Source organism: Tamandua tetradactyla, chromosome 13 (assembly GCF_023851605.1).
Source record: "Tamandua tetradactyla isolate mTamTet1 chromosome 13, mTamTet1.pri, whole genome shotgun sequence".
Taxonomy (NCBI): domain Eukaryota; kingdom Metazoa; phylum Chordata; class Mammalia; order Pilosa; family Myrmecophagidae; genus Tamandua; species Tamandua tetradactyla.
Window position 1 is genome coordinate 23,668,016 of NC_135339.1, and position 15,957 is coordinate 23,683,972.

Here is a 15,957-nt window from a genome sequence, read left to right on the forward strand (position 1 = left end):
TCCTATCAAAGTTAGTAGTTACAGGCATGGTCTGTTCTAAGGCAAAGTTCTCGTCTGGCTCTGGACCTATAAAACCTCAAAACAAGTTATTTGCTGCCAACATACAAAGGAGGAGTATTCATAGAATACATATACCCATTTCCATAGGGAGAAAGAAACACAGGGCTCACCAGACCCAAGCAGTTTTGAAAACCTGCAGGGCAGAGTCCATTAGATTTCAAAGTCTGAGAATCATTCATCTTCAGAGCTTTAGAAAGCAGCAGTTCCACCCTTTCCAAAGGCCTACGCAGAGGCCTGCATCTCTCTGAATGCATCCTTGGGGAACATTGGGGAGACCTCCTTTTACTCAGCTCCACCCTCTCTAGCATTGGGGCTGTACCTGGGCTGTCTGCCATTTCCAGGGCACACGCTCAACCCCACTCCTGGTACCAAGATGTATTAGTTAGTGTTCTCTAGAGAAACAGATACAGCAGGGAGCACTAGCAAATAAAAAATTTATAAAACTGTCTCACGTAACTGCGGGAACACAGAGTCCAAAATCTGCAGGAGCAGGCTGTGAAGGTGATGATTCCGATGGAGGGTCTGGACAAACTCCACAGGAGAGGCTCACTAGCTGAAGCAGGAAGAGAGCCGGTCTCTTCTGAATCCTCCTTAAAAGGCTTCCAGTGATTAGACTGAGCATCACTCATTGCAGAAGATACTCTCCTTGGCTGATTACAAATGGAATCAACTGTGGATGCATGTGGATCATGATTTAATTCTAGGAAATGTCCTCATTGCAACAGACAGACCAGCACTTGCCCAACCAGACAAACAGGTACCACCACTTGGCCAAGTTGACACATGAATCTGGCCATGACACTAAGTAACTAGAATGATACAATAAAAGTGGCAAAATGTTAATATTGGTGTATGTTGGCATCTGGGGGTATAAGGATATGTTGTAGTGCTCTGTATGAGGTTTGTATTATTTTTATAACTGTCCTGTAAGTTTGAAACTATTTCAAAGTTAAAAGTCTAAAAAATTATCAGTAATTATTCAACAGTTACTCAAGGCAAACCATTTTTCATCTTTAACCTTATCCACTCTTTTTTCCATGTTACTTTGAAATAAGTTGTAGATATCATTTTATCAGAAATAATAAAAGCAGAAAGGCTCAAGATCCTCTACTGTCTCCATCATGTAGTCAGATAACATTGCCAGAATATCAGGTTATGTAAAAAATATTACTGGTTGGACCTATTTTTATTTAATTAATGCCATGTTTTTCTTTTGTGCGTTTTGCATGTTTCTGAGAGAAACATTCACAATTACTACATTGTGAGTTCATCTTAGGACTATACACCAATTGTAATAATTGAACAATAAAAGGAGAATAAAAATAATATTTCTTTGGTTTCTGGGATTACATCATGTTATACCATTAATACATTAATTAATTTCTTGGTATCTTTTCCTAGAGTGGGCGGTGGGGTAGAACGTTATTTAAGGGAGAAGCATCAATACATAGATCTTCATCTTCATTTTGCAAACCTTTTTAAGGAATGTACTGATATAATCACTTTCTAGCCAGAGGTGGCTTAAGGGGGCCCAACATCAGTGAATTAAGGTGGTGGTATGATTTGATTATATGATTGTATTGGATCTTGTGATCTTTCCAATGCATACATCTCCATGCTAAGATTCTGCTTGGTCCTCAAGTTTAACAGGTGACAAACAGCGAATGTTTGATCACTAACAAAATTTCCTCATGACCTGATCTTTTTTTTAAAAAAAAATGTTTTTTATTGTAAACTATGACATATATACAAAGCAAAGAAAGCAAAAAGCAATGATTTTCAAAGCGCATTTCAGCAAGTAATTACAGAATAGATATCAGAGTTTGTCATGTGCTACTATTCTACCATCTCAGGTTTTTCCTTCTAGTTGTTCCTAAACACTGGAAGCTAGAAGGAATATTAATATGGTGATTCAGCAGTCATACTTGCTTGCCAAATCCTATTCTCTGTTATACCACCTCCTTCTCCTTTAATCCTTCTCCTAGTCTATAGCGATCTTTGGGCAATGTCTTTTCAGACTTTTTCATGTTGAGAAGGGGTGTCAATACTAAAGTATAGGGGGGATGTAGTTAATAATCTTGGAGAGGCTGGCCCCTGTGGGTTTCAGGATTTATCTGACCTAGGAACCCTCCAGGAATTATAGGTCCCAGGAAAGCAAATTTAGTGCATGAAACCCTTATAGAATCTCAGTTTGAGCCCTAGGCGTTCTCAAGAGTCAACAGGAGTGATATTGGTTGGGGTTTTGTAAACTATGGCAGTCAGCACTAACTGACTGAAGCTTGCATAAGAGTAGTCTCCAGAATAGCCTCTCGACTCTATTTGATCTCTCTTGGCCACTGAGGCCTTATTTTATTACACTTCTTGCCACCCCCCACCCCAACACATACACACTTGATCTGGAAGGTGTCAATCCCACAGTGCCAGGACCAGACTGATTCCCAGGAGCAATGTCCCACATCACTAGAGAGACCATTACCCCTGAATATCATGTCCCTTGTAGCAGGGAGGGCAATGACTTTCCTTGCAGTGTTGGGCCTAGCGAGAGAGCGGCCACATCTGATCAACAGTGAGGTTTCCTGGAAACAACTCCTAGGCCTCGCCATGGGCAGTCTTAGCGTCTTCTCCTACAGAAATAAGTTTCATAAGGGCACACCTCAAAATGAAGGGCCTGGCCCATTTTCCTGAGAGTCCCAGTGGTTGAGAGGGTACCTGGGCTTCTCAAATGGGAAAGTTCAGTAGTTCCATATATAAATATATATTTCTTCCTTCAGACCCTCAAGGACCCCACCAACACCCCTCAGTTATCAGCCCACCACAGTCTGAGCGTATCCCATCATTGCACCAAGCTACACAAAACTGCAAGGCCTCATTCCCACTCTGGACCCTAGAAGCCTGGGTTGTTCAAATAAACTATCCAGACAGGTGATTTAGATTATGTGTTACAGAAAATCTGAGTTCTAGACATACTAAATCTCTCTGCCTGTGGTCCCATACAGTAAATGAAGGTCTAGATTATCTACCCTATCAGTTTTTACCCTTTATTCTGATTTATCTTAGATCCAACCAGATTGGCTTCATTTTTAACTCTAATTGAGGCCTGATCTCCCCTTCAGTTACTTTAACTCTTACTATATATAGCTATGCGAACCTTCAGACCCGCAACCCTCTATCTCTGGGTTCCAGGAGTCACAAAGTTCTCAAAGTCCCAGGGAAATACCAGCTGATACATATATAGCTCAGTGTCTCACATTCAGAAATGCATTTACAGTTTCAGACTAAGTTGCTGCTATAAGGCTTACAATCTAGGCTCCAATTTTCTTACAAGTATTTTCTGAAAGAAACCTTAGCATATTTGCTTTTTGTTTCTGGCTTATTCTGCATAATACATTGTCCCCAAACCTACAACCTCCAGATGGGTCCCTGGACCAGATAAGACAGGAAATGCAGACGGGCCAGTCAGCCTTTCCAGAACATCAACTAGTTCTATCCCTCTATCCCATATTATCAATAGCCCCTTCCAACTTGAAAAAGTTAGAATGGGCATAGGGCAAATGCACCTAGAGAGTGGGAGAAAGATCAAAAGTGATGGTGGAGTTACACAGAGAAGGTCAGGTTTAACAAATGGCTATGAGTGCTGAATCATTAGACTGAAGTTTCTTTTAGTCTTCATAACCTTAGAGCTGCTGGAAATAAAAACTTAAAATTGTGGAGTTGTAAACCATACCAACCTCTGAAATCTGTTGTAGAACTCATTGTTGTGATATGCTTTGAAATTCCCTGCTTTTTTTGTATATATGTTATTTTTCACAAAAAGTATAGAAAAATAAAAATCAATAAATAAAAACCAAAAACCAACAAACATATCCTTGAGTTCTTAGCTATACTTTGTTTGGCTTGGGAATCTTTGTGATTCCCAATCTAAAGTCTCATGTGTTTTCAATCTGGAAAATTCTCTGCCATTGTCTCTTTAAATAGTAGTGCCTCTCCCATATTCTCTTTATTCTTTTGGAACTTCCTAGTAAGTATAATTGACCTTTTTTTTAATTCCTTGATTTTAACCAGCACTTCATATTTATCTCTGTCCTCTGCTGCATTCTTGGTAGTTTATTCAGCTTTCTCTTTTAGGCGTATTATTCTCTTGTTAGATGTGTCTAACCTACTGTTTAACTTGTCCAAAAAGTTTGTTTTTTTTTCTGTCACTGCTTTTTTTAGGGGCCAAGATGCCCAGTGAGGTTTTCTTTTTTGTTGTTGTTGTTCCTTCCTGTTTTTAAAAGTTAGTTTTAACTTTTTTAAATTGTAAGCTTTTCATTTTGAACTACTTTCAAACTTATAGGATACTTGCAAAAATAATACAGAACCCATACAGAGAACTCCAGCATATCACTTATCCAGTGTATCACCCCCACATACACCAATTTAATAATTTTGCCACATTTGCCTTATCATTTTATCTGTATGTCTTTCCATCTTTCTTATCTATCAAGCTGTCTACCTATCTGCTTTTTGAACATTTGAGAGAATGTTGTGTACATTGTGCTCCTCACACACATAATACTTCCATAATATTTCCTCAGAGCAAAGATTCTCCATTATATGACCATGATATGTGCAGTTATCAAGTTCAAGAAATTTAAAATTGATATAAAGGTTGTACTCTATATTCCAGTTATTTCTTATGTCTCAGAAATGTTCTTTTGAGCCATTTATCCTCCATTATTAGACTCTGACCAGGGTCATATCCTGCAGTTAATTTTCATTAGCTCTTCAGCTGCACTTTCTTTCTTTAGTTTTTTTCATTTATGGACGCAAAAATACAACATGAACTTTCCCATCTCAATCACTTCCAAGCATAGCATTCCTTGAGCTTAATCACATTCACAATGTTATGCTACCATCACCACCATCCATTACCAGAACTTTAAAATCACCTCAGACAGAAACCCTTTACCATACCCTGGTAACCTGTATTCTTCTTTCTGTCTCTGTGAGTTTGCTTGAACTCCCATATTTTCTTTGTGGTTACCATCAGGGCTTAAATTTAACATCTCAAATCTGTAACAATCTCATTTGCTTTGGTACCAATTTAACTTCAGTAGCATATACAAGCTATCTTCCTGTACCCTTCCTACCTATCTTTATGCAGTTCTTGTCATAAATTACATATTTATACATTAAGTTCAAACCATTGATTAATCCCTTTTTACGCATTTGCCTCTTAGATCCTGAAGAAAGTTTAAAGAAAGGAGTTACAAACAAAAATACAGTAGTACTGGCAATTATATTTACCTATGTTATTAATTTTACTTGAGACCTTTACCTTCTTCCTGCAGCTTTGATCTATTTTCTAGTGTCCTTTCCTTTCAACCTGAAGAATTTCCTTTATTTAGCATGTCTAGTAATGTTAAAAATGGGTGAACTTTATGGTATGTAATGCTGTTTGAAAAGCCAGTTGATGGGTTTGCCTTTCTTACTGTATGTTCATGTCTTGCCAAGATTGTTGGCTAGGAGTAACATCTCATATGATGATTACTGCTGTGTTAGCAAATAGCATATTTCAACTTAATTGATGCTTCCTTTTGGTATGAGGACTGATAATTTAAAAGTTTTGGATTCTCTGTATCCCATGCCCCCTATTACCACCTGTGTGATTCTTGACATGTTACTTTACCCTGTAGATTGTTCTTTGTTTATAAAATAGGATATCTGCCTCTCCTACCTCAGGAATGTCATGACATTTAAATGAAAGTGAGATAGTATTGAAAATTGTATAGTCCTAATATATGGAAAGTGATATTAAGATGGCTAAAGTTCTCTTATTTTCTTTTCATAGGAGTAAAACACAAATCTTTTCTAACAGTTGAGGACTGCTTTGAGTTGGGCAAAGTGGCCTATACAGAAGGAGATTGTTATCATACTGAACTGTGGATGGAACAAGCTCTAAGGCAGCTGGATGAAGGCGAAGTTTCGACCATTGAAAAAGTGTCTGTTCTAGATTATTTGAGCTATGCTGTATACCAGCAGGGAGATCTGGATAAGGCGCTTTTGCTCACAAAGAAGCTTCTTGAACTTGGTATGTTAATTGGGCCTAATGTAAAGCTACATATGTGTTGAAGGATGTGTGTGTGTGTGTGTGTATTTATATAGTCATATAGTTTTGGTACTTTTTATTTGTTAGAAATCAAGACCTTCATGTGTCAGACATATTTCATCCTTTCTGTTTATCCTCAGTGTAAATGGTAATTATTGATTTCTCTTAGTAGAACTACAACAGTTGTAAATGCTGCCTGTTTTTCTGTGCCCTATACTTTATGAATTTAGGACCATAACCTAGTTAACTCACTCAAAAATGTTTATTTATGGTGTTGCCATATTAAATGTTAGCCACTTTCCTTTGGAAGGGTGTTGGGAAGTTTATTTCATCTTCAAAAGTAAAGTGATTTGAAGTAAATGAAATAAAAATATATTTGAATATATGTGGTGGTTTGAAGCTGTATTTACTCCAGCAAAACTTGTTCTTAAATTTAATCCTGTGGCTGTGAGCCCACTGTAAGTAAAACCTTTTGATGAGGTTACTTTAGTTAAGGTATGGCCCACCCCAGTCAGGATGGATCTTTATTCTACTACTGGAGTCCTTTATAAGTGGTATGAAATTCAGACAGAGAGAAAGCCACAGGAGGCAAGAAGCTGAACCTGGAAGACAAAGAAGAGACCAGAAGATACCGTCGTGAGCTTTGCCATGTGACAAAGTAAGGACCTCACGATCACCAGTAACCAGCCCCAGGAATACCACTTTCTTTGAGAAGAAAGCATTGCCTTCAGGCTGCCCTGATGGACTTTATTTTAGCCTTAAAACTAAGCAAATGAATTCCCATTGTTTAAGCTGAACCATTCATTGCATTGGTATTTGCTAGAACCAACCAGGAAACCAAAACACTCTCATATATGTGAGCCATGTTTGGATGAATAAATAAATTGGAATATTTCTTTTTTTCTTTTAGTAGTTTCTGTGATTTTCCCTCCAATTTAAAAAGTACTATGTATTCATTGTAGAAAATCTTCAAAAATAGAAAAAGATATAGAAGAGTTATCCATAAGTTAATCACCCATATATCCATAGTTAATTACTTTTTGTTTCCTTGCAATATATGATCCCCCATCCATCCATCCACACAGAGACTTTTTCCTTTCTTTTGCAAAATTAAGCTAGTACTGTTTGTCATAATATATACTGTGAGCAGTTTCCCAAAAGCAAGAAATACTTTATAAATCTAGGGCTAGAATTCCTCAACACTGAAGTTAATGTCACAAGTAAAGTTTCTATGCTCTGTTCTTTTGTCTTTTTATTTGTGCATGTCTATGTTTTTATTTTTCCCCAGATGGGTTAAGCGGCTCTCTTTTCCCCTACTAAAAGTAGCTAAAAAATTATGACTAGCAATTTGGAGGAAGTTAGTGGATTCTGTCCTTTTTGAAAATTACATCTTTAGTTTTCCTTCTCACTTATAAATTTGGGACTGAAATCTATTCAGTCCTTAGAAGTATGCTTCTGTTCTGCATTTGTGATGGATTTGTGGTAAACGTTGCTTTTGAACTATATATTCCCTGTCTTCCCCCTGGTGATTTCTTTTTCAGTCTCAGAGAAATCTTTTTCATTGCTAAAAAAAGTAGGATGACTAAGAATTTAGATTTCATTTGACATCAAATTGAACATAGTTCCTTTGTCTGATTTAGTAACTTCTTGAAATTGAAGCAGTAATCACCACCTTGAAATAAGTTCTCAGAACTGTTTTTATTTAGGGTGTGCTTCTTAGTTTGCCAGAGCTGCTATCACAAATATCATACATTGGGTTGCCTTAAACAATGGATGTTTATTGCCTCATGGTTTTAAGCCTAGAAGTCCAAAATCTAGATATTAGTAAAGCTTGCCTTCTTCCTGAAGACTGTAGCATTCTTGTGCTGTCATGAGTCCTAGGAGTTCATAAACTTTCTGTCAAAAGGTAGATGTCCTTCCTCTCCTTTCTAGCTTCTGTGACTTCCCAGTTCTTTGGAGGCCTCCAGTAATCTGAATTAAAACCCACCATCATTCAGTTGGGCCACACCTGAAGTAAAAATAACATCTTCAAGAGGCCCTCTTTCCCATAGTTTAACATCAACAGGAATGTGAATTAAGATTAAAAGCATGTGAATGTTGGGGTACGTAATCCAATCTACACAGTGACTGCATATTCTCATTTACCTGGACCAGTACTGGTTTGCACCTGTTGTTTTCATATGGTTTTATTTGTTCCCCCTTTCACTCTCATAAGCATGCTCATTTGGAAGATAAATTATATGGCCTCCTGTTTTTATATTACTTAAATTATATGGCCTCCTGTTTTTATATTACTGTATTGCGATGCTTGAATGACTGTAACCTTGCCAGTAGACGTGTTTTCTTTCTCTTCTGATAGATCCTGAACATCAGAGAGCTAATGGTAACTTAAAATATTTTTGAGTATATAATGACTAAAGAAAAAGATGTCAATAAGTCTACTTCACATGACCAATCAGACCACAAGGTCACACTGAAAAAAAAAGGTGTTGCCGCGGATTACCTGCCAGAGAGACAGAAGTACGAAATGCTCTGCCGTGGGGAGGGTATCAAAATGGTAAAGTGGAAAAGCCAATTGCATGTGTGTGAACGTTGTGTGTGTGAATGTGTTTGTATGTAGTTCCATAAAGAGTTAGAGTTCTTTTTTATTTAAGCCTATGTGATAAAAATCTGAATGATTACATATATAGTGAAATACTGCTGTATGCCACATCACTTCACTGTAGGAGTCATGCTTAATATGCTGCAACTGTTAGTAAAATAGCTTTAAAATAAAGGTTGTGAAACAAACCATGGCAGGCATTTTTAGTAATACTCCTCATTTCACAGGTCAAAAGAGGATTATTTTCTAGCATGAAGCATTAAATATGCTAAAGGGAAGTGATTTTTTTCCTTGCACCTTAATGCATAAAGAGTTCAGCATTCATAAATAGAAATACTATTTTAACGCATCCTATGAGACCTAATGGTTTCATCTGTACAATAATCCTGATCAGCCTTGATAAGCTTACTTAGTAAAATGTTTTTACTCTAAGAAAATATTCAAAATGAGAAAAACTTTCAGCAGAATGTGGCTTTGATATTCATTCTCTAAAATACCTAAATATGTCTGTAAATACCCCTTTACTTAGTTTATATTTATGTATGTATAACAATACCAATTCTTCAGGATGTTAATAGAGAGTAGGCACACACACAAAAAGTTCTATGGTCAAATAAGTTTGGGGAACAGTTCTTAAACCAAGTTGGACAGTAAGTTTTTGTTTATCTTTAGGACTTCTCAGAATGTTTTTATGATAATGTACATTATGGATATGATATACATTGTTTCTAACATTAACTGGTAATGGAAATCTTTTTGAAGGAATATCATGTGGGACCAGTGTTTACTTGATTGCAGCCATATATAGAAGGAGTTAGTGAATTTATGGAGTAAAAACTTTAAAGCCTAAACATTTGCATAGTGTTTAACTCTTTTTCTCTATTACCAATAAACTTAAGCAGAGCTTTTATATTTTGACATTGATGACTGTTGACAGCCTAATGTCTCATAGTAAATAAGTAGATTGATTATTTCTATGTTGACACTTTTGATAGCTATGCTCACAGGGACCTGGGAGGACATGCTTGCTTTTGCTTTGGGAGCTAATGAGTAAAATACATACAAGATAGTAACGCTTTGTTAGACTCAAGTTTTAAAAATTTTGTCTGTAAATATTTCAATATGTGTCTTTTAAAGATAAGTACTCAAAAAATAACCTTAATGCTATTATCATACCTACAAAATTCATGATATTTTTATTGTCATCAAATATCTAGTTAATATTCAAATTTCCAGTAGTAAGCAGTTTTTTTTTACTGCCCTTCAGAACTCTTAAAAGAGAGTAACTGTCTGTTAAATAAAACTGTAAGTACATAACAGAAGTCTGCTAATTTGCTGATTTGTTGATGTGACACATGATCGAGGGACCATCTGTTTTCTTATAATGGTTAAATTAATTTTATGATGGCATAAAAGTCTTCTATTATATAAAGCCTTGGATTTAACTCTAGGTAAATAAAGTACATGGGAGATAAACATAGATCATTATTTGTTTTATTAAAATAAAAACTAGTATTATTACTACTTTGTAGATGTTTTAATTGAGAAAAGAATCACCTTTGGAATAATTTATTTAGTAAATACACAGATGATTGAAAAGAACATTTCTTTGTATTATTGACTGATATATTTGTGTACTTCCTAATAAAAGATTTGCTGTCTTTGTTTATTAATGTTTTTTCTGAGCTGTCCTTTTTTTGGGGGGGTGGAGTGGGGTGCATGGTCTGGGAATTGAACCCGGGTCCCCTGCATGGATGGCGAGCATACTATGAGCTACCCATTTTGATATTTACATTTAAAAATCCTTAAAATTTTTGTCATAAGCATTAACTGAAAGGTATTTGGGTAAATCTGGTTAATTTTATTTTCTTCTTCTAGGAATTTTGTTTTTTCTGGGTGCTTCTCAGTTACTTTGTGAAGTTGGGAGCAATGTTAGACATCATTTCATAATTCCAAAATTTCATTGTTTCTTTAATACTTATAACTTTAGTTTGGTAAGAGAAGGTGTAAAAAATAAACCCCACTTTTTTTTCTTACTTAGGCCTTCCATTTTTCCTCCAGAAAATATCCCCTAGTAATTTACAGAGTACTGTTTTCATTTGTATGTCCTTCCACATCCTTCCATGTATATGCAAACATGATTATTGTTTCTTATTGCATAAGATCAAGTATTAAAACTATTATCAGTCTAATATTTCCATCCTTTTTCTTAACTTTATGTTTAGACTCCTCGGAGACAGAAAAAACTCTTTTGCCGCTACCATGATGGAAACCGGAATCCTAAATTTATTTTGGCTCCAGCCAAACAGGAGGATGAGTGGGACAAGCCTCGTATTATTCGCTTCCATGATATTATTTCTGATGCAGAAACTGAAATTGTCAAAGATCTAGCAAAACCACGGGTAAATAACTTTTTTCTTTTTTTTCCTCCTCAGTTTAACATATCAGTTTTTCCTTTGCAAGATTACAGAAATGATCAATACAGCAGTAACTCCACAGATAGTTTTAGATATTGTTTCCTTGACATGGTGGAGTTGTTACTAAGCTCTATTTATGCCAATTTTTTTCTCAGTTAGTTATCACACAGTAAGGACCCTGTCCTGCAATTGGGTTTTAAGCACTTGATTGTGAAAATCATAAATGAGATTTTTATTTACACTTAAAAAATTTGTGTTTCAAGCATCTTCTTGCAAATTGTTTCTTATATTTTATAGTCTTTTAAAATCTCAGAGACTAATCAGAGCCCAGTCTTTTCATGTAGTCTGTATTTTTACCTGAACGAATACTTGAAATGTTTTTATGCCCAAGGTAGACTTGGGTACACACATTATGCTATTTTGCAACGGTGACATCACATTCATCCTAAGAAAATAATTAATGTAAACACAATTCTATAAACTTAGTGCTTAGCATAGAAATTCCTCTTTTGTGAGAACGCTGAAAGCCTACCCATTATGTTCTTTTCTTTTTCTGCCAGCCTCTTAAAACATATTTGGCCTATTTTCCCTCCCTTAGTTTGTTATTTTGAAATAATTTCAAACTTAGAAGATAATTGAAAAAAGTGGTAATACAAAAGCTATACGTATTTATTTGGTCTTATAATAGAATACAAATTGTATTTATGCTGAATAAACATGTAGCATATTATTTGTTCTCTTATTACCCAGGCATTGGCCAGCTTTTTTTGTAAAAGCCTAAATTATAATTTTTTTTTTTTTTTTTAGGATTTCAGGACATATGGGCTCTGTCACAATTATTCATCTCTGTTGTTGTAGTGCAAAAGCAGCCATGTATAATAGGTAAATGAATGAATATGGCTATATTCCAATAAAACTATTTACGAAAATAGGCAGCAGGCCAAATTTGGCCTATGGGCCACAGTTTGCTGACCCTTGTTATATCATAAAAGTTGAGTTATATGGATAGCTAGACTGCAAAATGAAGTTAAAGCAAGAATTTTTATTGTGTTCTTACTTTTCCAAGTTGGTGCTTTTTGACTTTTATTAAACTAAAATTACATTATTAATGGAAAAGATTGATCTAATATGTATGAGTGCTGTTCAAGGGAATTCTTACAAATCTTATGCCCAGCAGAATGCTAGTTAGAAATATATTATATTGTTATTTGCTTTTGATTCCTGTTTTAATCCATTATTTGTCATTAATAAACCCAGTAAACCAAAATAACTTGGTCAAATATTCATCAGTAATTCATTTCTGCTTGGACATCAAATCTCATATCTGGATTTTGAGTCCTCTGTCTTCAACGGGGATGCCTCAGTCTGGATGTTTTTGACCCAAGAAACCCAACTGTGATGAAAATTTCATACTCTTTTGTTAACCTCAAAATCATCCTTCCATTTAAAAGTTTGTGAGACCATTATCTTGGCTGCCATCTCTTTCTTATTTTTAAAAGTCAAGAAGTTCTTTTATTCTGCCTTTGTTCTCAGTCCAAGATTATTTCCATTATTAAATAGGTATCTTGATGAAGAAAAGATTGACCTTAAAACAAATACTGAACAATATTTACCTTTGCAAACAATTCCTTCACTAAAACAATTAAAATTTTTAAAAACAAATACCTGAAAAGCAAATTGGTTTTCAAGGCTCAGCACAACATGGCTGGAAGTGTATGGAGTTATTTTCTCTTTCAGCTTCCTTTGTAAGAACACCAGAATTCTGACTGGTTGCAAAAATGTGATTCACTTTTTATTTTGTAATGCAAGTATTTTGATGGTTGGCTTCACAGCTGAGGCGAGCCACCATTTCAAACCCAATAACAGGAGACTTGGAGACGGTACATTACAGAATTAGCAAAAGGTAAGAGATGTGTATGCTGCATATTTTGCCCTCTAAGGAGTATTTTATACATCCAACAGGAATTATTCATTTAGGGGAAGTAGGTCATTTTCAGTCTCCAGCTCAAGTCATCGCCCTATTTACATATGCATGGATAAACTGCTTCGTGTTTCACAGGTCCCTTTAACTAGAAGTTCTGTTTTAAATTCGCCCATTTTTTTAGAGAATTAATATCCTGCCTTGCATCTTTCTTCAGTTCAGGAATCAGATATGCAGGAAATAGCCTTATACTTGTTTTCTTTTTCCTTTTTCTTGCAAAAGGGAGAAAAAAAGAAAAAGCAGCAGCCTGGATTAATCTGGGAGTATTCTTTGTTTATGCAGTTCTATCACATTCATAAATGCTGCAGTGAATTCACATCATCCTTCATGGTTGCATTGGCATTTGTTCATACATTATGTAAAATACCATTGTCATTATGGAGTAATCTGTATTCCTCTTGTTGAGGCCTTTTATTTGTAAAAAATATCTGCTGACTCAAAACTTGACAATGGAAAAGACAGAGTTATGCTCTGAGCTCAGTCTTCCGAATGTTATTACTTAAGAACTTAGTTGCCTTTCACTTCAGCAGGGAAGACTTAAAAACAATTTTATCTTGGTGAGATTTTTAAAAAGTGAATTTAAAGAGGATGCTCGTGATTCTTTTTTCAAAATATTTAAAGAACATTTAACTTCTAGATCTGAGAAAGCTCCTGTGAAACATAGTGCTACAAATAATTTACATAGAGCTTCAAATGATTCTTTTAAAAAAAGTGAAAGGACAATAAATCTACAACAAAAATCCGTCAAACTATTTTCTCTTGATTTGGAAGTGGCTATTTTTATTGCCAACTTTCTAAATGTTTTTGCTGATTTGAAATCATCACCAACCATCTAGACCAATCTGAACCCTTCCAATCACCTGTGGCTTGGCAAAACAAAACAAAATGACCCAAAACCGTAAATTGCCTGCTACTAGAGTAAGTCCTTGTCCTTTCTCTTTTTTTTGTAGCTGCGCCGAGCTACAGTACATGACCCTGAGACTGGAAAATTGACCACAGCACAGTACAGAGTATCTAAGAGGTAAGGGAGTAATGGAGAGAATTTTAGTCATACTTGGACCATCTTCTTTCCTGAGATCTAATTCTCACAAAATCCATGATATGGTTTCCATGACCCCGGCTGTTAGTTATAGGTATTTGATGTCATCTTTGCATACATTTTCATGATCAAATAGAGTAATGAAGGCGGTTATTAGAAATTTTCTTAAGTAATGTATTAGATTATAAAATCCTGCTGAGGCTCTCCAAGCTCTAGCTGAGAAGTAAGGTGTTCTCCATTGAAGTTAAGAATTAGATGTTCCCAAACACTCTCCATAGAACAAGGCATAATTGGGCCTCTGTTACAGCAGGAATTTATAAATCCCTTGGTCACCAAAAGCTGTGGGTATTGAGAAAGCAAATGTCTCGAATAAGTACGTAATAAATCCTTTGCAAGTCAAATAGTTGAAATTCTTTGCTTTCAACAACAACAACAAAAAACATTGCTGTAGGAGAAGAATGGAACGGGATGGAAATGCAAATTATTGGGGGGCAAATGTTGAAAAATTTACAAAAGTTAAAAAATACTTACTCTTTTTTTTTTCTAAGTGGATAATGGTGGCCATAAAATCATTATGGTATCTAGATTCTGCTGCGTACATTAAAAAAGTAATCATTTTTAAAAAATTACCAGTATTTGCAATATGCTAGAATTCAATCCTTTGAAATTATTTAAATGATGATGAAAATTTTAGTTGTCAACTAAATTGAGCAAAGGAGTAAAATAATTTTAAGCAGTTATTTTAGGAGAAATTCAGGCAAACGTTTTTGAAAATTTCTACTGCAAGACATAGCACAAGTACTTTGAAGGCTAGACAGAATGCCTTGATTCAACATTTCCTTATATTTTTGAGGCAAAGCTATATATACTTCATCTATTATCATATATTAATTTTAAACATCACCCTTCCCCATCCCATGCCTATCCTTGTTTCCTAATTGTCTCTGCCCTATTCCACTACCCCCCTACCCCAAATAGAAGACATGAGGAAAATTTAGATTTGCTATAATATGATTTTGATATTAAATATAGGAGCATTTACCATTAAAGCATACTAATAGATGTTAAGGATTCACAGAAATTGAGTTAAGCTTAAGCTAAGATTTCATTCTATTACAGAACCTCTAAATTCACATCTTAGAAAGATGAGTCTCTTACCTTAAAAAAAAAACAGGGTGAGCCATAGTGGCTCAGCAGCAAGAATGCTCGCCTGCCATGCCAGAGGACCCGGGTTCGATTCCTGGTGCCTGCCAATATAAAAAAAAATACCGTAAAATTAAATACTTTATCAGATAATATGGCATGGTTTCATACATATTTATTATCATAAGATATGTGGATATCTCTTGGGAAACTAACACAAATAGGTATATTATATATCCTCTATGTAAAAAGAAATAAAACTACATTCTTTTATGTGCATATGCCCATATGTACAGAACTGCATCTGGATACCCACAGACTTAAAAGGTGATGTCTTCCAGAAAGAGGTAAGATGTTAGGCAATACTTCTGTATGGCTTGAAGGTTTGCATAAAAATGTATTCAGGTGTTGTGTAGTTTTTTAATTTTTAAGAGAAAATGTTTTAAAGAAAGTAGAGTACTTCAACTCAGCTTATATACTTTTCTGTAAATGTCTATCAGTCTTACCATTTTGTAGGAGTTTTTGTGAAGTAATTTGGTTATATAAATTCATCCCTTTCTGAAGGTAGCATTTAATCACTTTTTAAAAAATTACCAAGTGCTTTTTCTTGTGTTGGTGTCTGTGTAG

The 15,957-nt window shown here is 35.3% G+C and overlaps 2 protein-coding genes across 7 annotated transcripts in view; one reads left to right on the forward strand and one right to left on the reverse strand.

Annotated features, from left to right (window-relative positions):
• Positions 1 to 15,957, reverse strand: part of LOC143653725 (NAD(P)H pyrophosphatase NUDT13, mitochondrial) — a 205,336-nt gene that overhangs the window by 150,862 nt on the left and 38,517 nt on the right. The window lies entirely within an intron of this gene.
• Positions 1 to 15,957, forward strand: part of LOC143653730 (prolyl 4-hydroxylase subunit alpha-1-like) — a 47,824-nt gene that overhangs the window by 12,797 nt on the left and 19,070 nt on the right. For 2 of the 5 annotated variants that reach the window (XM_077124965.1, XM_077124966.1), the window contains exons 2-6: positions 5,891 to 6,130; positions 8,508 to 8,705; positions 10,976 to 11,152; positions 13,000 to 13,070; positions 14,099 to 14,169. In XM_077124965.1, coding sequence (XP_076981080.1) covers positions 8,559 to 8,705; positions 10,976 to 11,152; positions 13,000 to 13,070; positions 14,099 to 14,141 — 438 coding nt within the window. In that variant the 5' untranslated portion in view covers positions 5,891 to 6,130; positions 8,508 to 8,558 and the 3' untranslated portion in view covers positions 14,142 to 14,169. Of the gene's footprint in view, positions 1 to 5,890; positions 6,131 to 8,507; positions 8,706 to 10,975; positions 11,153 to 11,974; positions 12,050 to 12,999; positions 13,071 to 14,098; positions 14,170 to 15,957 lie in introns of all 5 variants that reach the window. The other 3 variants (XM_077124968.1, XM_077124969.1, XM_077124967.1) reach the window with 3 other exon arrangements.